The sequence below is a fragment of the Mesoplodon bidens genome (genome assembly GCF_964165515.1).
Source record: "Mesoplodon bidens genome assembly, chromosome: 12".
NCBI lineage: Eukaryota > Metazoa > Chordata > Mammalia > Artiodactyla > Ziphiidae > Mesoplodon > Mesoplodon bidens.
Genome location: NC_138168.1, coordinates 79,281,561 through 79,304,616, shown reverse-complemented (window position 1 = coordinate 79,304,616; position 23,056 = coordinate 79,281,561). Strand labels below are relative to the sequence as shown.

Sequence of the window (23,056 nt, the reverse complement as noted above, 5' to 3'; positions counted from 1 at the left end):
CCGGACGCGCAGGCTCCGCGGTCATGGCTCGCGGGCCCAGCCGCTCCGCAGCACGTGGGATCTTCCGGGATAGGGGCACGAACCCGCGTCCCCTGCATCGGCAGGCGGACTCTCAACCACTGCGCCACCAGGGAAGCCCTGTTGGCTCCCTTTTTAAATGGGGATGCCAGCACTTAGCTCACAGATCTTGTAAGTGACCGGTAAGATAGGAAAAAGCATGTACAAGTGCCCCCGAAACTGTTTGGTCCCTGACAGATACTGAACCCGGCAAATGAACTGACAGTCAGTGAGAGAAGGGACTATATTTTGTAATATTTCTACATGTACCTGACCCTTAAGGCTTGGGCATTAGTTCATCCCCTACAGCTTTCACCCTTGTCATCAACCCCGAAACGCACAGTAAAAGAACTGTGTGAGGAGCCTCGGACATGGGCAGGGCACACAGAACTGGCACAGCCAGGCTCCTCTTCCACTCACAGAAAGTTCATGCTTTGTTTGAAAATAAGCACAGAAAGTTACGCTGAAGAAAAGGGTCAATGCCTGGGTATATTAAACATGTTTCTGTATGAGCTAATTTTTAAAGTAAATGCAGTATTAGTAAATGTTTACTAAGAAGCAGGCATCATTACTTAATGCCTAGATCGAGTCACTCCCACTTAAATGGCCTGAAGCAATCTTACAAGAACAGCCCTACACTGATTTTTAGGTTTTCCAAAGGTGCGACTTACTTAAAAATTTAGCTCCGTTAACAATCCCAGGATACAGTTATTTGCTTTGATTTGCTTTGATGAGACTCAAGGAAAAAAGAAATCGGTGTGCGTCTCAGCTTCTTACCCGAAGCCAAAATAAGCCAGCTGGTCAGCTCATAGCAAAGGAATCAGAAGCTTTGGGGATTTTTTCCTTCTTCATGACCATAAAAAGCAACAGATGGGTGACATTTCCCTTTACTCTTATATGCCAGAGGAAGAATTTGCAACTCCATTCAAGAAGGCTCTGTTTTGACCTTCCCCTGATCTTCGTTCAAGTTCACATACAGTTACAATACCTCCAGTATTCACTGCAGGAGCTGGAAAGGGTTTGAGGAACACAATAATTTACAGCATTTAACTCCACAGTAGTCCGATTGTCTCTGGCCCCAGAAAATCTGGTTAAGGGAACGTTTCAGGACACAGTGTGGCTTGTCCCAGGATGTTCAGCTCTACGTGCAATTAATTAAGTGCCATAGAAACTGAGTCAGTAAAGTTATTGGACTCACTGCACAGTGAAAATAAAAACTAAACCTGATATGCAATTATCTGGATTATCTGAACAATGAAGTAAACCCAAAGTATATTCAATTTCTAAATTTTTAATCATCCTTATTGTTGCTCCCCGCAACCCCCCAAAATATAGCAGGAACTCTAAACATAACTTAATGAGGATGTAAAAATATGAAATATTTCATCTCAGGATAATCTGAGGCATTTCCCAATAATGTACATTTAAAAGCTGGGCTCGGGCTTCCCTGGTGGCACAGTGGTTGAGAGTCCGCCTGCCGATGCAGGGGACACGGGTTCGTGTCCCGGTCCGGGAAGATCCCACATGCCGCGGAGCGGCTGGGCCCGTGAGCCATGGCCGCTGAGCCTGCGGGTCTGGAGCCTGTGCTCTGCAATGGGAGAGGCCACAACAGTGGGAGGCCCGCGTACCGCAAAAAAAAAAAAAAAAAAAAAAAAGCTGGGCTCTATTCCATATTTTTCCATTTTAATCTGAGAGTAAGAATCTCTCTACGTATGGTTCATTTAACAATTAGATATAAAATGCAATCATTTTTATATGAAAGAAATGAAAATCCATCCTCCTTGCTCCCCTCCTCCAAAAGAGAACAAAGTTCCTTAATATCTCAGAATTATTCTGTCTCAGATTCAAAATAGAAAGTTAAGTCCCCGCCTCCACCCTAACAGATGTAGATGTAGATCCCAATTAATTATTGGCTTCACATTGCCAATTACAATAAATGTAGATGTCACACTCTGGTATTCAAATTCTCCACGGCAGAGCCACAAGATACCTCTCCCGGCTTCTCAATCACCACTCTCTAATTGTGCTCTCTTCACTAGCCTGGCATTTCCCAGTTGTATTTGGGTAAAGATGCATACTATGTGTCTCCTTTGGGAGAAGCATAATTAATAATAACATATGAAGGGTTCTGGGACTTCCCTGCCGGTCCAGTGGTTAAGACTTTGCCTTCCAATGCAGGGGGTGTGGGTTCGATCCCTGGTCAGGGAGCTAAGATCCCACGTGCATCACGGCCAAAAAATTAAAACATAAAACAGAAGCAATATTGTAACAAATTCAATAAAGACTTTAAAAGTGGTCCACATCAAAAAAAAAAAAACCTGTAAGAAAATAAAATTAAATAAAATAAAGGTTCTGGGGGCTTCCCTGGTGGCACAGTGGTTGAGGGTCCGCCTGCCAATGAAGGGGACACGGGTTCGTGCTCCGGTCCGGGAAGATCCCACATGCCGCGGAGCGGCTGGGCCCGTGAGCCATGGCCGCTGAGCCTGCGCGCGTCGGAGCCTGTGCTCCGCAACGGGAGAGGCAGCAACAGTGAGAGGCCCGCATACCGCAAAAATAAAAAAATAAAAAATAAGTTAAAAAAATAAAGGTTCTGCAAAAGTCCTGCAGTTAAAAAATGAAATCTTTAACCCAATTTTTCCTAGACTATTTTTTACTCAGTATTTGTCCCAACATGATGAGGTTCTCTCTTGCCTCCTTATTTCATTATTTATTTTTATTATTTTAAAAAATTACTTAATTATTTTCTTGCCTCCTTCTCTCAAGCATCTCCACTCTTCAGCAATTCAACATAAATTCCATTTCCTCTGTCTCAGTTTGGGCTGCTATGACAAATTACCATAGACTGGACAGCCAAGACAACTAACATTTATTTCTCACAGTCCTGGAGGCTGATAGTCCAAGATGAAGGTGCAAGCTGATTTGGTTCTTAGTGAGAGTTCTCCTCCTGCTTTGGAAAGGGTATCTTTTGGGGGGTGGGGAGGGCAGCAAGCTCTCTGGTGTCTCCGTGGCATGTAGGATGTGGGATCTTCCCGGACCAGGGCTCGAACCCGTGTCCCCTGCATTGGCAGGCAGATTCTTAACCACTGTGCCACCAAGGAAGCCCACATCTATGGTTTTCCAGTCACTAGTCTATAGCCCTAACTCTTTTTGTTATTGGGAGTACAGGGACATGTGAATCTGTTCCTTTTAGTCCAGCCCTCCTAGAAACTAACAAGTTAATTTAGCCACCTAATTTGCCTAAGACTAAAGAACCCTGAATAAGGAGTTAGCGGGGACCCAGCAATCATAAGGACTGCTTGAGAAAAGTTCTCTGACAAATGTAAGGCTTTAAACCATGACCTACTTCCCTGAAGTAGAACGCATTCTTCGCATTCCTCCCTGTCCTGGAGGACTGTTTATCAGGCACAGTTCCAGAAGTGACTTGAAATCTCTGTCACTGTTGCAATTCTAGACAACATTGTAGGTCCTCTTAGCTCCATTTAGGACAAAAATCTTTTCAGCATTCAAAAGACCTTAGTGTGTCTTTAATTAATAACAAAAGAACAACCAATCCGCATTTTAATTGAAGCAAAACAAATTTCCTATATTGCAAACAAAACAGACGGATCTAACACTGCCATCACATTGAATTTAAAGGAAACTTAAACTCCTGAAGGTTTAAAAAAAATCAGATATAAAATCAAATCAATTTGAGTTTTGCTCCCGGTACTGTCAAGAATTTTTTGTTTAAATTTTATACACTTTTGTCAGGATTGGAGAAAAGATCTTAATAATCAGGACTGATTTAGTAAACTTTAGTGGTGACATTTTCCACTGCTTTTCGGTAACTTACTTCATATAAAACAGAGCAGAACAAGAACAAAAATTTCCACTCAAATATTTAGATTAACATTATAGGAGTCAGGAACTCATGTCTAAATATTGGTTAAACGTGTCATTTCTGAAATAATTAAGAAAAATTCGTCATAGAGAGACTGTCTAATTTTTAGCAATTTCTTGTAGATTTCAATCCTTTCTCCACCTCCCCCATCCCACCCCAGTTGGTACTGCAGTGTATATCAATTGTAAATTCAACCACATCTAAGGTTGAACTTTGCATAGCATTCAACGTTACTGGTGTGGAATAAGACTGTTTTACATACATACCCAAGTGAAGGATAATTTCAAACAAAAGTTTCTTAAAAAGCATTATGCAAGCAGTTTGTTACCTTAGTGAAAAATTATCACCCAGAACTGAAAATGTAAAAAAAAGCTAACAACCATAACATACATCAACAATCTTGTTTTATGCATCACAACAGTATGCATTTCGAAGAGTAAGGAAAACCATCAAGGATGTGATGAAGCATGGCTTCAGTAAGGGTGGTCAATATCTGAGCAAGGACAGAAAATTGATCATGAAGCAGACAAAACCCAGAGCCTTATGAAATGGCTCAATTCAGTAAGAAATCATATGCTCAGACATGAAGAAAAATAGCAAACCATAAATCGTACTGCGAACGACACACCAAAGGGCATACACTGGAGATGGAAAAAATTGCGAAGAAGAAATATCTTCTTTGAAAGTGAAGATAAACCTTCCCCAAGCCACCTAGATTCTTTGCCTACAAATGGAAGAAATGCTAATCAACCATCAGTCTCTTTCATTTTTAGGTGGACCCAGATGTGCTGGGGTAAACTAGTCACTGTTGCATGATGAAGCAGTGACCCAATGGCAGGTGGAGCCAGTGCCATCTGTTTTCTCTAGTCTTCTCCTCTATTAATATTCACTGTTGGTTCCACCTTCTCCCCAGCCGCCACTCTCAGCTCCTTCGGTGTCATCATCTCTTACCCTGTGATTTTTTTTTTTTTTTTTTTTTTTTTTTTTGCGGTACGCGGGCCTCTCACTGTTGCGGCCTCTCCCGTTCCGGAACACAGGCTCCGGACGCGCAGACTCAGCGGCCATGGCTCACGGGCCCAGCCGCTCCGCGGCATGTGGGATCTTCCCGGACCGGGGCACGAACCCACGTCCCCTGCATTGGCAGGCGGACTCCCAACCACTGCGCCACCAGGGCAGCCCTATCCTGTGATATTTAATCTTTCCCTGTGCCCCACCCCCAACCCGCCACTCTGCAAGCCTGGATTGCTCCCAGTGCCGGTGATGTGGGCTCTGAGCAGACCACTACTTAGAGAAACCCTATGGATCTCATGGACGCCCTCTGTCATTCCCTAGACTCTGCTGCAAACCTCTTCTTTACATTAAAAAAAAAAAAATCCCGGGTTTCCCTGGTGGCGCAGTGGTTGAGAGTCCGCCTGTCGATGCAGGGGACACGGGTTCGTGCCCCGGTCCGGGAAGATCCCACATGCCACGGAGCGGCTGGGCCCGTGAGCCATGGCCGCTGAGCCTGCGCGTCTGGAGCCTGTGCTCCGCAACGGGAGAGGCCACAACAGTGAGAGGCCCGCGTATGGGGGCGGGGGGGGGAATCCCAAGCTGTTACTATCAAGTGATGTTCTCTCGGTTTAAGCGGTTGTTTGGCACAGTTGGTTACACAGCAATAGACAACTGAAACCGACATCCTGAGGGGAACGTCCTTGTCTACTGGAGAAACTGAGGCACTCCGTATTCCAGGTCTTGAAACCTCCGTTGTTTTTGGCTGCCCCCGTGCCGAGCCTACCCCCTGCACCCATCCCACCGCACGGGCTAATATCTGCCCCCCATGCTCCTAGGGGTGTCCTCTCTGCCGAGTGTGAGAGGGTCTGTCTCTTTGCTTTGTTTTTTATCGGAAGTCTTCACTTCACTGGCTCTCTGCCGCCTGTGCAGCTCTTACCATGACTGGCTGCAATTCTCTCGGCATCTTCCCATTATCCTCTTACAACATTCAGCTCTTTCATATGCCCTGTACCTCCTGGCCTCCCGACTAATGGCCTTTATCTGCCTGCAACACTTGCCAAGATCTTCTTTTCTTTGTACATCAGTTATCTGGACAATTCACTGAATAGACATGTACCAACTAATGGCAATTCTTCTATTGTCTGCCCAACTTATTTGAATCTTTCTTATTGAATCTTTTCCTCTAGAGAGATCCTATACCTCACCTAGATCCTGAGGTGCTTAAGGATAATGCTGTGTGTAATTTACCTCAGGAAGCATCTAGACCAGGGCCTTTCATAGGCTAAGTGGTTAGGAAATACTTGAGTGACTATTTTTAATGCATAATGTTATCACATACCAAGAAAATAAATTCATTTCTGAAGACAACACAGCCTCCCCACTTTTTTATATTTATGTGTGTATAAACTTATGATAGCCACGAGACAGGGGTGAGCCCAGAGATGTAGAATATAAAAGTATTTTAAACCAGGGGTCTGCCAGTAGAATCGATTACATTTTTAGCCACTCTCTTAATGCTTTTAACTACGTGTACAAATAAAGAGTAGGAAAAATTTTTTAAGTAAAAATAAATCAATAAACATATATGCATACGGAAACTCGAGTTTTAACCGGAGGGGCTATTTAGTCAATGGTACTGGAACAACAGGTAACCAGTATGGAAAATGAATTAAATATCTCCCTCTAGACAGAAAATAATACATTTTAGTGGAATGGGAGCACTTTAACCTTTTTTTTTTTTAGCACCGAGCTCTTGGATTTCTCTCTTCTTCAATCCCCAGTTCCTGGAGTACAGGAGCCAGTAAAGAAATGTTAATGAAATCAAGTGGTGGGGAAAGCCACACAGCCCTCTTCCTCTTTTTTTTTTTAATTAAAAAAAATTTTTTTAGACAGCCCCCTCTTCTGATCTTCAGCAACTTGGTTAGGTGTTAAGATTTCTTCACGGATTTTCGGACCAGCCGAAGGCCATAAACTAAGCCATCAGCTACTGTCCACTTACCCAACACAAGTGACATTTTAAATTGATAAATGAGGGATGAGGATTAAGAGGCAATCAGGTGGGAACGAAAAGTGAACTTTGACAAGTAGCTCCTGGCTCAGAAACAATGAGAGCATTTGATTCCACACCTATTTACCTTGAAGAGCACATTCCATTAAGAAAAAGCCTCTACTAGCAGCACACTTGGTTTCAAGACAGTAGAATAGGGACTTCTCTGGAAGCGCAGTGGTTAAGAATCTGCCTGCCAATGCAGGGGACATGGGTTCGAGTCCTGGTCCGGGAAGATCCCACATGCCGCGGAGCAACTAAGCCCATGTGCCACAACTACTGGGCCCATGAGCCACAGCTACTGAAGCCCTCGCACCTAGAGCCCGTGCTCCGCAACAAGAGAAGCCACCGCAATGAGAAGCCCGCGCACCGCAACGAAGAGGAGCCCCCGCTCGCCCCAACTAGAGAAAGCCCACACGTAGCAATGAAGACCCAGTGCAGCCAAAAAAAAAAAAAAAAAAAAAAAAAAAATGCAGTAGAATAAAGGAGGGAAATTATGTAGGAAATGTTTCCCTTTATTTTCTCCTCTGTTGTGGGAGGGGAAACATCTAATTCTTCTAGCATCATCTGAAACCCTCCCTCCCACCCACACAAGCACCAATGTCAATCAGTCTCTGCTGCTGTTACCTCTGAATGCCTCGCCCAAGTCTACACCCCAAACCGCTTTCTCCAGGCAATTGTGGCCTAACTAGACAAATTAGGATCCCTGATGAGCATTAAGGCTACAGAATCTCAGAGGCTGGGGTGGCCTGGGATTCTGACTGAATAATCTAGAAGGGGGCCCAGTGGTGTCTTTCAAAAGCTCCCCAGGTGACTCAACTGCACAACCAGGTTTGGGAACCACAGAAAATTTAATCTCTCCAAACTCCACAATTTGCAATGTCTGCATATGATGAACAGAAGATCTGCCAATGATTTATAGTTATCTCTCCTTCTTAAAATTTGGCTTATCTCATTTACATAACATCATGAAGAAACTGTAGGGAAGATGAAAACCTTTGAACTTGAATGAACACTTGTATTAAGAGAAGCCTAACAGTGTCTGGGAAAGACCCTGTAGTTTCCAGTGCTTTGAGCACCTACGTTTTCCTGGGAAAACACATTTATTCCAGTTAAGAGCCAGGCTGTCATTTGTTATGAGAACTGAGAACAGCGCCCAGGGGAGGGGACTACTGTTTTCCCAGGAGGTGGATTTCTGCCCACAATCCCTGATTCCAACATTTCATGGATCAGATGTATGAAGAAATTTCTGGCAACTGGACGATTTTAGACTGTTCCCAGAGGAGACATTTTTAAACTGATAGCTAAAGAAGTAGGTCATTGCAAAGTCAATCCAAGCAAATAAAATTAAAGACAGTTTACTAATTTGGGAAGGAAAGGGAACAATACCTTAGCCCCCTTTTTACTCTAAACTGCTTTTTCCCAATTTTGATTAATTTCTGGAGGGAAAAAGTCTTTTAAAGCTAACTAACAATAAAATAAACTATACCCTTTAATGCTCTGAAAGCCAGTCCAGTTCCTGATGGAGTGGTGCACAGAAAAAAAGCATATGGTCCATATACGTGACAGGGCACCCAACTTCATAATTAAAAATGCATCGAGGAAACTGAGGTGCCAACTGAGGTACAGATTGGCAAATACTAGAAAAATCTTCTATCCGCTGAGGCAAGGGCAAGGGAAAGTGAGCGCTGCTCTCCACAGAGTAAGGATGCAAAGTGGATGAATCTCTCTGGAAAGTAAATTTAGCAAAGACTATCAAAATTTTAAATGCATGAAAATCCTGTGATCCAGCAATTCCACTTCCAGAAATATATCCTAGAGATACATTCACACACATACAAAGATGTCTGAACTAGGATATTCCCTGTGTCAATTTAATATAACAAAAGACTAGGAAAATCTATATATAAACACAGGGGGATTGGTTAAATCATTATGGTCCTTCAATCCATAAATGAGAAATTTATGTAGCCAATAAGAATGAGGGTAGATCTTTATGTCCTGATATGAAAAGATATCCAAACTCTAAAGTTGCAGAATATATGTGTTATGATCTTATTTGTTGAAAGCAAAAGATAGAGCTATTCTTATTTATATACTTGCACATGCATAAAGGTTTTAAAAGACTATGCTAGAAACAACCAACACTGATTTCAAACTATTGTTAACAGTGAGTACTTTAGGGGCGGGGAAGAACACGAGGCTTTCCCTTTTCACCATACTCTACAAATTAAGGTTCTCAACCATTAACATTTTTAGAAAAATAAACATGAATGTTTAACAGAAAATGAATCCTGTTTGCTGTGACTTTAAATAAAAATCATTTTAATAAGAGTAAGCAAGTGCTTTTGATCATCTTTTTATAAAGCCTTTATTATTCAAGAATGATGATGTCAGGTCTACAATCAGATTTAAATAAGTAAACTTAATTATTCACGATGAGAAATAAAAATGTATATATAATCAAAATTATTACAGATTAATATCTTCACCTTAATCCTCTTATTAGATGTACTAACAAGTAAGAACATAGGTATAAAACCCATACCCATTCTCTAATAAGGTGCTAACTTACAGGAAAATAGCCCAAAATCTAAACAGACAAGACAAATAATTATAATTATAGATTTTTAAAGAATTTATTGAAAATATGCTTGCTGGGCTTCCCTGGTGGCTCAGTGGTTAAGAACCCACCTGCCAATGCAAGGGACAGGGGTTCGAGCCCTGGTCCGACAAGATCCCACATACTGTGGAGCAACTAAGCCCGAGCGCCACAACTACGGAGCCTGCGCTCTAGAGCCCACGAGCCACAACTACTGAGTCCGCATGCCACAACTACTGAAGCCCGCGTGCCTAGAGCCCGTGCTCCGCAACAAGAGAAGCCACTGCAATGAGAAGCCTGCGCACCACAACAAAGAGTAGCCCCCCCCCGCCGCAACTAGAGAAAGCCCGCGTGCAGTGACGAAGACCCAATGCAGACAAAAATAAATGTAAATAGAATAAATTTTTTAAAAAAGAAAGTAAGATTGCCTATTTACAAGATATAATGCATCTCCCTCCCAAACCCAGCTTTTTCCATATTTTTCTATTGTATTATTTTAAAATGAAACTTCTTCTAAACTATAATTTTTTAGGTTATAAGAGAACTAAGAATTGGCTTCAAGGATTTTTAGTTTTATATTTTTCATATGATAAAAGTACTGATATATTTTTCTCACAACGCTAAGTGCTGTAAATTCTAATTTCTCACTTCATGAATGACTACAGCATTAAAAATTATAGAGGCCAAGGACGAGCACCATTTAGCTGGATTTTCTTTTCATTGGTATTCCTGTAACACTGAACAGGTGTTAAAACTGGTAAAGAAAAAGAAACCATTTCTTAGTACCTTATATTTTATTTTTCTTTCTTTTTAAAAAAACATTTATTTATTTATTTGGCTGTGTAGGGTCTTAGTTGCAGTGTGTGGGCTTAGTTGCCCTGCAGCATGTGGGATCTCAGTTCTCCAACCAGGGATCGAACTCACGTCCCCTGCATTGGAAGGTGGATTCTTAACCACTGGACCACCAGGGAAGTCCCCTTTGTACCTTTTAAAACAAAACATTTTATTTCCATTTTATTAATTATCCTGTAAGATACCAACCTGGAATCATCCTTTTAATGTAGTTTAAAGCTATCCCGGCACAGAGATTAGTCAATGCACAGCAAATTCAAAGAGGACGCACATTTGGGGCCTGTTCCTCATCAAGGGAAGTATTTTAAGTGGAAATCTTCACTGATCTCACAAATCTAAGAGCTTAAAAGGCTATAATGGATTAAAGGGAAGGCACTGCAGTCCCCACAGGCTATCGGTACCCTAAACGACCATCCTCACACCCACAGCTCCAATTTCTAGACTGTGTTCTAATCAGAAAGTAGTACCTCTTATAATCTGAGGGAAATCCATATGAATACAGGTAGTCACACACAAAAAAACCCACTCTGTTAACATATAATTCTCTCGAAATCATCTTAAATTCTGGCCCTTCTAGTGTAAAACTGGTGACAATCACATTACAGCCATCTCCATTCTGATTTTGTAAACACAGGGTAAGTGGGAAACAGCACATACCTTGTTCTGGGAGAGGAATTATGAAATGCAGCTGGCCAAATCAATTGTCTGTTTTAATGCACAGAAGGTAAGGGCGTCCTTAACTTTATTAATCGGGACAGTGGATTCTTCTATTTGAATATATTTGAGTCACAGCTCTTATAACCAAATGGAACCACAGCTTGAAAGACTGACAAGGGTCCCAGTCTCCCCACCTGCCGGGGACCTAGGCCTCACACTGTTGCAACTGAGAACTGTTCCATTTCTAGCTCTGAGTCACTGAACAGAAAAGACAGAAAGGCTAATTTAGAGGATTGTGATTGTCCAGATCTAGCCCAAAGCTTGGCTCCAGAAATCAAGATTTGCCAGAGATATGGAAGTTTGTCACTGGCCACCCCACCCTACACTGCTACCTGAGTGAAAACAGGCTTTTCATTTTTTAAAAGCAGATGACTGAGGAATACCATGAGGCTTTGCTTACCACCTGTGTTCAGGTGGTCTAATCTTCCTGCACCCTGCAGTGGCCAAAATGGCAAACTCTCAAAATTAAACCTGGAAAATAACTGATCAAGCCATTTCCCCTCAGAATTAACATACAAAGATTGTCAAAGATTGACTGGAAGATAAGACTCCTTCCATTTCCATTAAAATACATCACAGATAAAACCAGGACTTGTCTCAGTGCATCTAAACGTGAGGCTTCAGTAATCAAGTTTTACCAATGGGGGAAAAAAATCTGCTAACAGCCTTTAATTAATGATCAGCATTCTACTGGGGGAGGAGGGAAGCATTAGTCTAAACCTCCCCAAATGTCCACAGACCCAATCAAAAAAGCTCAAGATATAATTCATCACTAATCCAATGTATGAAGTGGTCTCATCTGAGTCACTTGCATTTATAATGCATTTGCCTATTTGAGATTAAAGGCAATTTGAAACTGCAACGGTAATAAGCCATTCTAAAGAAACAGAAATCAGAGTCCCCAAATCTTAGTTTTTTGCTAGATATTCACCTGGTCTGTGAATAACCAGACTCACGTTGACTTAGTCACTATCTGATAAGGGACACAGATCATGATGATGAGAAAGTCAAAGAACAAGTAGATGGGCTAAGGTATTCCCCAACTTGACAGTCTGCAATCAAAATCAGGGAGCTAAGCATCATCCTACCGGCCAGCCACACACGTCACACATGGGGCAACACCTGTTATGAGCCAAACCAGATACGGTCCCTGCCCTTGTGGAGCATTCAGAACAGCCAGAAGAACACAAGTCACTAAACCCACAAATATGGAAACTGCTGGAAAGAAGGGTCCGTGGTGCTATGGGAACCCAGAATGGCAGATGAGATTACTCAGAGGTCAAGAACTGGGGCTGAACAGGGCAAAGAGGGGAGGCAAAAGCTATGTGCTGAATCATCCTTAATTAGACCATCCTTTTGAAAAGACTTAGGTCTTCAAAACCTGAGTAATAAATTTTTCTAGTTGAAATGAAAAACTACACATTTTCTAAGGATACATGTAAGTTTATTGATTTGTCTCCAAATTGATAACTGGGCCGTATGCCAAAAAGTTCAATGATATTCTGGATGTCATTCAGGTAATTTTTTAAAGGAGGTCATCTGGCTGTTTCAAGATGGTGGTGACTAAGAAAAAGGGAGGATAAGGTTATGGCAGAAAGATAAAGAGAACAGAAAGGAAGGAATATTTCAAATGAACACACTGAAGTTATTGGGAAGGGAATAAGTACCATATCTCAGTGTGAACTGTTGATAAGACCTGAAGGACTGGTAAAAGCCAAGGAAAAAAATGTTCCCCAACTGCAAGCTTTTAGCAACTACACCTTAAAATGACTTTCATTACTGGACTCTAAATACTGGTTATACAGCCATTTTGACAGTAGTTGGCATCAAAAAGTGATGTACACTAAATATTAAAACCTAACTGAGATCTCAAAAGGATAGTAATTTCTTAGGCATCTCTTAGAAAATCTGGACATTCCAGGCACAGTTGGTACTTGTGAGCACCTACAGCTCTAGGGATCCTAGGTTTTACAAGTAGTTATGTTAACGACTAGAGGTAATCTAGTTAAGAGCAGTCTCTCAGCCCAAACTAAACTAGGACAGCTAAAAGGCCAAGGCGATTAGGTCATATAATTCTGTGATTTTTACCTAGATTTCAGGGTGGTTGTTTTTTTCCCCCCGCACTGTAAACATCCATACTTCCTGAGATAACTCCTAAAGGTCCTCGTGTACTCCGTATATCCTCAAATTCGACCCAAGGGGGTTTCTTTTTTCCTTTTAAGTATTAAATACGGTTATCCACATCTTCTATAAAAATATCACAGAAAGGGTTGGGTGAAGCCTGGCTAAAGAACATACATGCTGGAAAATAGATCTAAAAGACAACGATCTGAACAAGTCACAATCTTGGCGACTGTAGTCGCCAAGAATAAATATTTCAGCCTTGAAGACTACGACTATAAAATGCAAAATGTCTAGGAGGTTCTGCACTGCCCCCAGAGACCGGAGCAGAGGGAATGCTGGCTTACGCCTCTGACCGCATTTGAGAACTTCTAACTACTCCTCCAGTATTTGTTTATCCAACTGAGTGCAATGAACTGAGCGAAAAGGGGGACGCCGCCGTGTTTGCGAAACCTGTCATTCCTTCTGGAAATGCAGCGTCGGCTCAGATTTTCTTTGGCTCCGAGCGAGCTACACCCCAGGCTTTCTCTGCATCAGGAAGGCGGTGTCTGCTCGAGCCGCTGCCTCAGGAGGACTGGGTACCAAACCCGGGTCGCTCCAGACATAGCTGATATCACGGACGGTGCGCTGCGGGGAACCCATGGGTGGAGGGCTCGCCAGGCTGCAACACGCGTCAGGGCCCAACAGCGGGCTTTCCGCTTGGGGAGATAGGAGGGCGGGGGCTCGACACGCTCGGCTCGGGGGTCAGTTCTCCGCGGACTCCCCCAGGCAGCTCGCCGGTATCGGGCTGGGTCGCTCACACCGGAAGAGCGTGGAGAGAGGCTCAGCTAGTGGCGGGCAGCCGGCGGGTTTTATTACTGCGGGTGGCGCAGCCGCCACCCCTGGAGCCCCACTACAAAGATGCAAGCCCCCCGCCGCGCTCGCCGCTGCTGTGGTCACGCCCCGGCGCTAAAGACCCTGAAAAGCCTAGACAGAGAGATTCATGCTCCCGAGTTTGCTGATGGGCTGGACCGGCCGGGAAGTTATCGCAGGCGGAGATCAAGGGACCCCCCCCCCCACACACACCCCACCCTCCGCCTCCCCGGGGCAGGTGGCCCGGCGCGCCGGTACCTTGGTGGCGGGGTCCGCAGCGGCGATGGTCGCGTCCGCCGACGATCCGGGCGCCGCCTCCGCCGCAGAGCCTCCGCCGCTGGGCTCGGGCTCGGGCTCGGCCGGCGTCGCGCTCCCCGCCTCCGGCTGCTCCGGGCTCCTCTGTTCGGTGGAGCTCCCGGCGCCCATGGCTTGTCTGCGGTTCTCCCGCGCCCAGCAGCCGGGTTACGCCTTCCCCAAATAGCAGGGACGCGGAGAAGAGCCAGGAACCGTGCGCCCGCGAGGTCCCAGGAGCGCCTTCCTCTCCCGTCGTCCTCCTCCGAACCCGCCCAGACAGCGAATGAAGGAGACGCGCTAGCAGCAAACTCCTTAAAAGAAAAAAAAAAAAAGCCACCTCTTTGCCTCCTCCTCCTCCCCCTTGTTTTTCCCTCGCTTCATCACATGAGCACAGCCCCAGACACGCCTTGCAGCAGCATCTCCTGCTAGGCTGCTAGGACCCGAGGAGCGGCCAGAGCCTCGAGCCAAGGGCCAGGCAAGCAGCCCACCCCGACCCCCGGGACGCCTCCCGTTCCTGTACGGGGACAGGAGCTGGGGGGCCACCACCCAGGGCTGCCTCCACGAAGGGGAGGGGAGGGCGAGAAAGAGGCGAGGGCAGAAAGCCCCCCGAGGAGATCGGATTCGCCGGGGGTTTATTAAATGATTGATGACCCGAGGCAGGGCTTCTGCTGCAGCCCACTTTCAACTGGCCCAGAAGCGAACCCAGATCCCTGTTTGCTTGCCTTCAGAGTGTTTGCTTCCTCCCCATTAGCAGGAGAAAGACAAGCGCTCCTGGGCTCCTGCGGAGTCTGACCATATTAGGACACCTCACGTGGCAGGAGCTGGGAACCAAGAGGTTAATGCAGTCAGACCACGGATGAGGTGGCCCAGGCAGCCCCACGCTCTCCTATCACCCGGAACAAGTGATATCAGGCGATGCCGTGGGCAACACCGGCTGCCCTCCCTCCCCGGGGAATCTGGGGAATTGAGACTGTTACTGGAAATGTGCCTGTCCTTAAGGGCCTGATGCTGGCGGTCCAGGCCACCTCTCCCTCACGCCACCGCTGAAACAGGATGACATGGATCTGCTCGTTTGCTGGCAGTATTTCTCCACAGATAAGGGCTTTCAATAATAACTGCCGAAGTGGCTTGCATTGTCCCTTCGTACTCTTGAATATAATACTTGTCATATGAACATAGCAGGCAGTCAATATATATTTGAACTAAACTAAAATGTTAGCTGAATTATCTGGACGTAAGCATGAAGGTAGTGGGGCCGAAAGAAAAATTATCCCAGTTTTAACCGACAACTAAGCGCCTTAGTTTTCACAAACAGAAGCTCGTTAAAAATGAAGAAACTTTTGGAATATTGCCACTAGATACCAGATAAATATCCCATACCCAGATTTAGGACAATCTAGTAGAGAATTGATGTAAACAATAGTTCAGCACAGGATATTTGTGCCTAATTAATTGCATGTAGTAAAATGGCTCCTTGGGAACCATAGGTTAGTTATCCAGTATAAAACTTTTCTGAATTTATCATTTTTATTTGAAAGGAGTACAGAACGGCCACCTTCTCTGGAATCTATCCCTTAAGGAGCAGTATATTTGGAAAATGTTGGTTTTCCGAAGTTTTAAGCATTTCACCCATTTTGACTTAAATATTTAGGAAACATTTGATTACTTAGTACCAGACATTGTGAATGCGCTTTGTGTGTATAATCCCGTTTCATCCTTACAGCAATACTGCCGTGCTGATCCTATTGTTCTCATTTTACCAATGGAGTGGGGGAAAGTAGGCCCGGAGATGTTAAATCCAGCCTTCAAGGCTTCAGAGCCGGTACATGGAAGACAGATTCCTCCCTGGCCAACCACTGGCCAACATTTCACTCCCCTTCTGTGGGAAGCTTGGAATGTGTTCTCTCTTCTTCTCAGGGATGTCAGTGAAAAGTGGCGTTTAGACCTCACCTGGGATGTTAAGAGCAAAAAATGCTATTAAAACCTATTTGAGAATGACTAACCTCAGCACATATGAAAATGTACCATTAAGTAGTACAAATACTTTCAAAATTCCCCATTCTGTGAGATTATATTTATACAGTTTTGGGAAATTCTTAAAGCTTTTCACATCACACTAGCCTTTGAATTTTCAGAAGGGATTGCAAGGTCAAAGATTTCAAGCTGGCAGTGTACACTCGCATGCTGAGGAAGACAGTGCCAATGTCTGATTAGATTAGCAATTGCTTGCTTTGTGTTTATTTTTCAGTGTGAAATGCTCAGATTCTTATTTTTTAATTGCAAAATCTTACTTTAAGAAATGTGCATGTGGGCTTCCCTGGTGGCACAGTGGTTAAGAATCTGCCTGCCAATGCAGGGGACACGGGTTCGAGCCCTGGTCCGGGAAGATCCCACGTGCCGTGGAGCAACTAAGCCCGTGCACCACAACTAATGAGCCTGAGCTCTAGAGCCTGTGAGCCACAACTACTGAGCCCGCATGCCACAACTACTGAAGCCCGTGCACCTAGAGCCCTGCTCGGCAACAGGAGAAGCCACGGAAATGAGAAGCCCGCGCACTGCAACGAAGAGTAACCCCTGCTCGCTGCAACTAGAGAAAGCCTGCGCGTAGCAATGAAGACCCAATGCAGCCGAAAATAAAATAAATTAAAACTAAATTAAAAAAAAAAAAAAGAAATGTGCATGCTCTAGTACTCCCTATTCTTCCTGAAACAGCACCATGATAAGGAGGTATTAAGGATAACAGGCTGCTTTGTAGATTCACACAAACACATTAAGTATCTTTGATTTTTAGACTGACCAAAGAATCCTTTCCATCTTACTCAGAGACTGTGGAATTACTCTTTATTTTTTTTAAGATGATTCATTCTTCCTTAAAAATATTTCTTCATCAGATCATGCATTCAGCTTTGTTTTTTTTAATTTTTATTGAAATATAGTTGATTTACAATGTTGTGATATGTTAGTTTAAGGTGTACAGCAAAGTGATTCAGATATGTATATATATATATATACTTTTTTAGATTCTTTTCCATTATAAGTTATTACAAGATTTCTTTTAAAATAAATTCATTTATTTATTTTTGGCTGCCTTGGGTCTTCATTGCTGTGTGCGGGCTCCTTATTGTGGTGGCTTCTCTTGTTATGGAGCACGGGCTCAGTAGTTGTGGCACACGGGCTTAGTTGCTCTGCGGCCTGTGGGATCTTCCTGGACCAGGGCTCGAACCCATGTTCCCTGCATTGGCAGGTGGATTCTTAACCACTGCACCACCACGGAATCCCAACCAAGGTTTTCTTTTCCAGAGTTTTGGAGACACCTTCAGAATTGCTTGCATCAGTGTCAGCGATGGAGAGGAAGGCAGCTGTTCTCTGTTTTCCACTTCTCCGTCCAAGGCTGTCAGTTACCCCGATTTCTCACCAGCAGCCCTTTCTCCTCCAAACAGCAGAACGCAGGTGTCCCCGCACATCTTCTCCCATGGGGCAGTTGGTGGTAGAGTCGTTTCCCTGAGGGAGTTAATGCTCTCATAAAAACAGAGATTTCTCAGAAACAAATACACATTGCCCATATAGCAGGCTGAACTTGTATGTCTAATGCTTACTTCTCCAGAAAGGCAGGTCACATGAGATTTGCCAATAAAATTTAGAGTCATAGCTGGGCATCTTGTGCATACAAAGCATTTTCAAATACGTTTGAAAATAATTCACAGACGTTAATACAGCCCCTTGAAAGCACAATAATAACTATAGTGATTAAAACAGAATCTAAAACCAACACTCTATCCCACAGATTCATTTTCTCAATTGCCTTCAGACAATTTCACTTAAAACTGGCAACTCTTCACCCTTGAAACTACCACTTATCACTTGTTTTCCCTAAATAAAAAGTCTACTTTTTTTCTGAAGCAATTACTTACATCAAGTTATCTAAGAACCCAACTCTTACTCTCCTCTGTTGTATTTGCTGATTATTAACTAGAACGCTAGAAAAATTAATAACTTTATTCAATTCATGAGTAGCTAATAATCCAATATTTGTATAGAAACTACAGAAAAAGTTCAACATACAGATTAAGTTCAAAGGTCAACTTCCTGTAAATATACTTTATGTATATAGGCAAATGTTATTCTTCTAACTTTTTTTTTTTTTTTTTTTGCGGTACGCGGGCCTCTCACTGTTGTGGCCTCTCCCATTGCGGAGCACAGGCTCCGGACGCGCAGGCTCAGCGGCCATGGCTCACGGGCCGAGCCACTCCGCGGCATGTGGGATCCTCCTAGACCGGGGCACGAACCCATGTCCCCTGCATCGGCAGGTGGACTCTCAACCACTGCACCACCAGGGAAGCCCATTATTCTTCTAACTTTTAAGGAATGTGTTGCTTTGGGTTTAAGTATAAAGCCTGCTATTCATATATCTGTTTCATTTACCAAGATTTAAAATTGGCTCCTGACTCAAATCTAAGATTACTCTAAGGTAACAAAGCGTGAGTTGAGGGTTGTGGAGGTGGGGTGTTGGAAGGGGACAGTTAATTCTTTCATTCATGTCATTTATATATACGTATACCTTTGTTCCCCCTCCAGCCACTATGGAAGGCTTTCTAGAAGCAATTATTTACAGAGAACTGATTTAACATAGCTCCCACCACTTTGTTCAAAATATGTCTAAATGTAAACAACTAAACAAATAAAGGAATACTATTGAAATGTAGTCCCCAGTAAGCCCATATAGCTTTGGCTTCTCATTTTTCTAGAGTTGGGCTGCTCTCCACCTATTATGGAGTGACTAGAAGGCAGATACAGTAAATGATTTGCCCAATATGGAGGGAGAGTTTCTCAGGATGCATTTATGGAGGGTGCCTGAAGGTATCTGGAAGGTTTCTGCACTCCAGGGCAGATCAAGTTACCATAATCCAACAACTTCAAATCCCTTCACAAATTCTTCAAAGGGTCCTGTAAATATCCAACATTTTAAAAAATATTTTGACTTATTAATTCGAAAAACTTTTATTGAGTTAAGTGCCAGGAAAAATGCTTGGGGCTTTTCAAAGTTGGAAACTGGTTTCATAAGTCAACTTACTGGAAAAAAAGACATTATAGAGACATACATTTTAAATCATTGAGAGATTTTTATATTCCTCTATTAACTTGAATACCTTTATGAATTTTTAATCTTAGATCTGTTATATGTTGTCTCTGACATTAAAAAATACTTCGGGGCTTCCCTGGTGGCGCAGTGGTTGAGAGTCGGCCTGCCGATGCAGGGGACACGGGTTCGTGCCCCGGTCCGGGAAGATCCCACATGCCGCGGAGCGGCTGGGCCCGTGAGCCATGGCCGCTGAGCCTGCGTGTCCGGAGCCTGTGCTCCGCAGCGGGAGAGGCCACAACAGTGAGAGGCCCGCGTACCGCAAAAAAGAAAAAAAAAAAACTTCAATTATTTTTTGTGTGTGATTAAGAACCCAATGAAAAGACCAATGCTTGATCTAAAGAATTACTAAAATTGTATAGAAGAGAGGTTGACTATTTTATTCCATGTTACAGAGCTCCCAACCAAATCTCAGATGTTGTCCTGAGATTCTGTATTTGAACTGATCTCAGTTGTATTGGGATTGATCTCAAGTCTATCAGCTGCTTTTTGTTTGTTTGTTTGTTTTTTAATGACTTCTGTCACTCCTACAAATGCAGTATTTATAGGAGAGGTAGTAGAGTCAATGGTAACTTTGAAAAGTGAAAGAATCACTTGATATGTTGTTTTGAATGTTATTATGTTCTTTGACAATTCTATGGAAAAAATCACGAGTACAATATTTGAATTTTCCTTTCTGTTGGAGAATTTGAAACACTGATTATTTCAGAGTGTGAAATTATGGGATGTTTTCCTGAGTAAAAATGATGGGTTAGTGAAAATAATATCCAGTAAGTGACTGCAATATCCAGGATTTCAAGCAAAACTTTACACAACAAATTCCATGACTGGAAGTTGCCAACAGTCCCTTATTGTTTTGACAGCTTTATGGAGGTATAATTGCCATAGAAGGAACTGCACACATTTAAAGTGTACAATTTGATGGGTTTTAGGACAAATGTATACATACTTGAAATCATCACCACAATCAAGTTAATGGGCATAACCATTCACCCAAAAACATCTCTGCGCGTCCTTGTAATCCCTCTATTCAGCCCCTCCTGTTGCCCATCTTGCCTTCCCAGGCATCCGCTTACCTGCTTTCTGTCACTATAGAATAATTTGCATTTTCCACAATTTTATAGGAATTCATAGAAATGGAATAATCTACTATATGATCTTCTTTGTCTGGCTTCTGTTACTCAGCATAATTATACTGAGATGCATTCATAATTATATTGAGCTGTTGCATTTAACAGTAGTTAGAGGCGATTTTTATTTTTACAAAAATTTGAGGTGGGTGCTTCCCTGGCAGTCCAGTGGTTAAGACTCCGCGCTTCCACTGCAGGGGGAAGCGTAGAACCCGCTTCCACGGGCTCCATCCCTGATCGGGGAACTAAGATCCCACATGCCATGCAGTGCGGCCAAAAAGAAAAAAATTTTTTTTGTGTTTATGACTTTCCTAAATATTTAATAGTGAATATGTATCAGTTTTTTCCCTTGTAATGCAAAGATTTAGGCATATGCTCATGATATATGCATACATATCTCCTCCCACTGAAATCTAGAGAATAAAAATTCAACTGGCATTTGAGTCTGAGTTAGAAGAACGTAATTCCATTCTGTATTTAATAAGTCTGTATTCACTTTATGTGCTTTTCCTGGTTCATATCCTTATTCTAGTCTGAGTAGTGCAAGGATTTAGAAAAAAAATTAACTTTATTATCTTTACATAATAGTCATCAGTTTGGCTGGTAATGATGCATTTTTGGCCATAATTCCAAAATTACATATGATAGCAGTACTTTGTCAACTTAGGGGGAAAATATTATGGGAAGTATAGTCATATGCCTTAAATGTTGTTTTGTAGCAATGTAAAATGACTTATTAAAGGGTATGTCTTACCTGCTTATATCCATGATCCAGATCAAGGTGTGTGAAAGTGTAAAAATTATGACAGTTGCAAACCAATACTGATTTCACACTTTCTGCTATTGATACTAATTTTTGCATTTATTTATGAGATTTCTAAAATAACATATAAAGCTATATTTTCAATATCATCTCAACATTGAAAGAATAAAAGCTGAATGTGTGTATATATATATATATATATATATGTTAATGTATGTGTATATGCCTAATAAAAAAAACTAGAATGTTACAATAATTCTTTCTGGATGATAGAATTTAAAATGATTTTTTTCCCCTTCATTATGCTTGCCTGTTTTTTCCCCAAATTTTCTTCATTGAATATGTTACTTTTGCCAACAGAATAAAAAGAATGTTAGAAATTTTTAAATTATCCAAGGAAGAGTGAAACCTGAAAGATATAAGTTCACATAGTATATTATGACAACCCAGTACACTGTATTCACAGTATTGAGTGATAAATTATAGTAATATAAAGTTTCATAAAGAAATAAACAAAAGAAGAGACCTAACAATTGAACAGTATTCTCAAACTTGGCTGCATACGAGAATAACCTGGGAGTTTTAACAAATACTAATACCTGCATCCTAATCCCAGAGATTCTGATTTAATTGGTCCAGGGTGCAGCATGGGTATTGGGATTGTAAAAATCTCTCCAGGTGATGCTAATGTGTAGCCAGAGGTTGAGAACCACTGCTCTAGGGCCTTGAAATTGAACTGATTTTCTTGATGCCACCTGGCTTCCTGAGGGGAATTAACAGTCAACTGTAATAAGCAAGGATGTGGGAGAAAGGCAATTTCCTTTTAGCACAGTTTTTAAATGATATTACGGGAGGGAAAGGTCTATGCTCTGGAATCATCATCATTACATATATTCAATCTAATCCTTCCAAGAAAATCAATCCACCTGGAAGGGGTCCAACATAGGGTTTCATGGCATAATGAATTTTGTTTTACAGTGGGAATATCTTATAGTGAGACTGTATTTTTTAAAATCATGCCAAAGAAGATGGTTATTCCAGTATATAGTTACAGATAAATATAAAATTATCTATATTCAATTATATACTACTTATCATATTCCTAGGCAGAAAACCATTCGGTTATGAAATGTTGAATATTTGCTCTTAAATATAGAATTTAATCACTATAGAAAAGTATTTGGTCAGTCAAAACCCACATGCCTTTAGTCATGAAAATAATCAGAGTGTGAACTGATAAACATCTTAACTAGGAATAAATTGAAGAAAGGCAGCTAAGTTCATCTAACATTTCTTTGGCATTCTTTTAAGTTGACTTGCTATAATATGCTTTTAAAATAAATGTAAAATAATTTGTAACAATTTCAATAAATCCATACAAATATGATCAACCGATTTTTTACAAAGGTCCAAAAGCAATTCAATGAAAGGAAAATACGCTTTTCAACAAATGATGCTGGAACAATTGGACATTCACAGGTAAAAATACTAACCTTGACCTAAAGCTCATATCTTATTTTAAAAAATTAACTCAAAATGGATCGGGGACTTAAATGTAAAACATAACACTGTAATACTTTTAGAAAAAAAAATAGGAGAAAATCTTAGGGACAT

General features: G+C 42.2%; 1 protein-coding gene across 1 annotated transcript in view; it reads right to left on the bottom strand.

Moving 5' to 3' along the window:
* AKAP12 (A-kinase anchoring protein 12) overlaps nucleotides 1–14,713 on the bottom strand; it is a 101,367-nt gene extending 86,654 nt beyond the window's left edge. The window contains exon 1 of the mRNA XM_081251151.1: nucleotides 14,377–14,713. Within this exon, the coding sequence (XP_081107277.1) occupies nucleotides 14,377–14,544 (168 nt within the window). The 5' untranslated portion in view covers nucleotides 14,545–14,713. The remainder of the gene's footprint in view (nucleotides 1–14,376) is intronic.
* Between the last annotated feature and the right edge of the window lie 8,343 nt (nucleotides 14,714–23,056).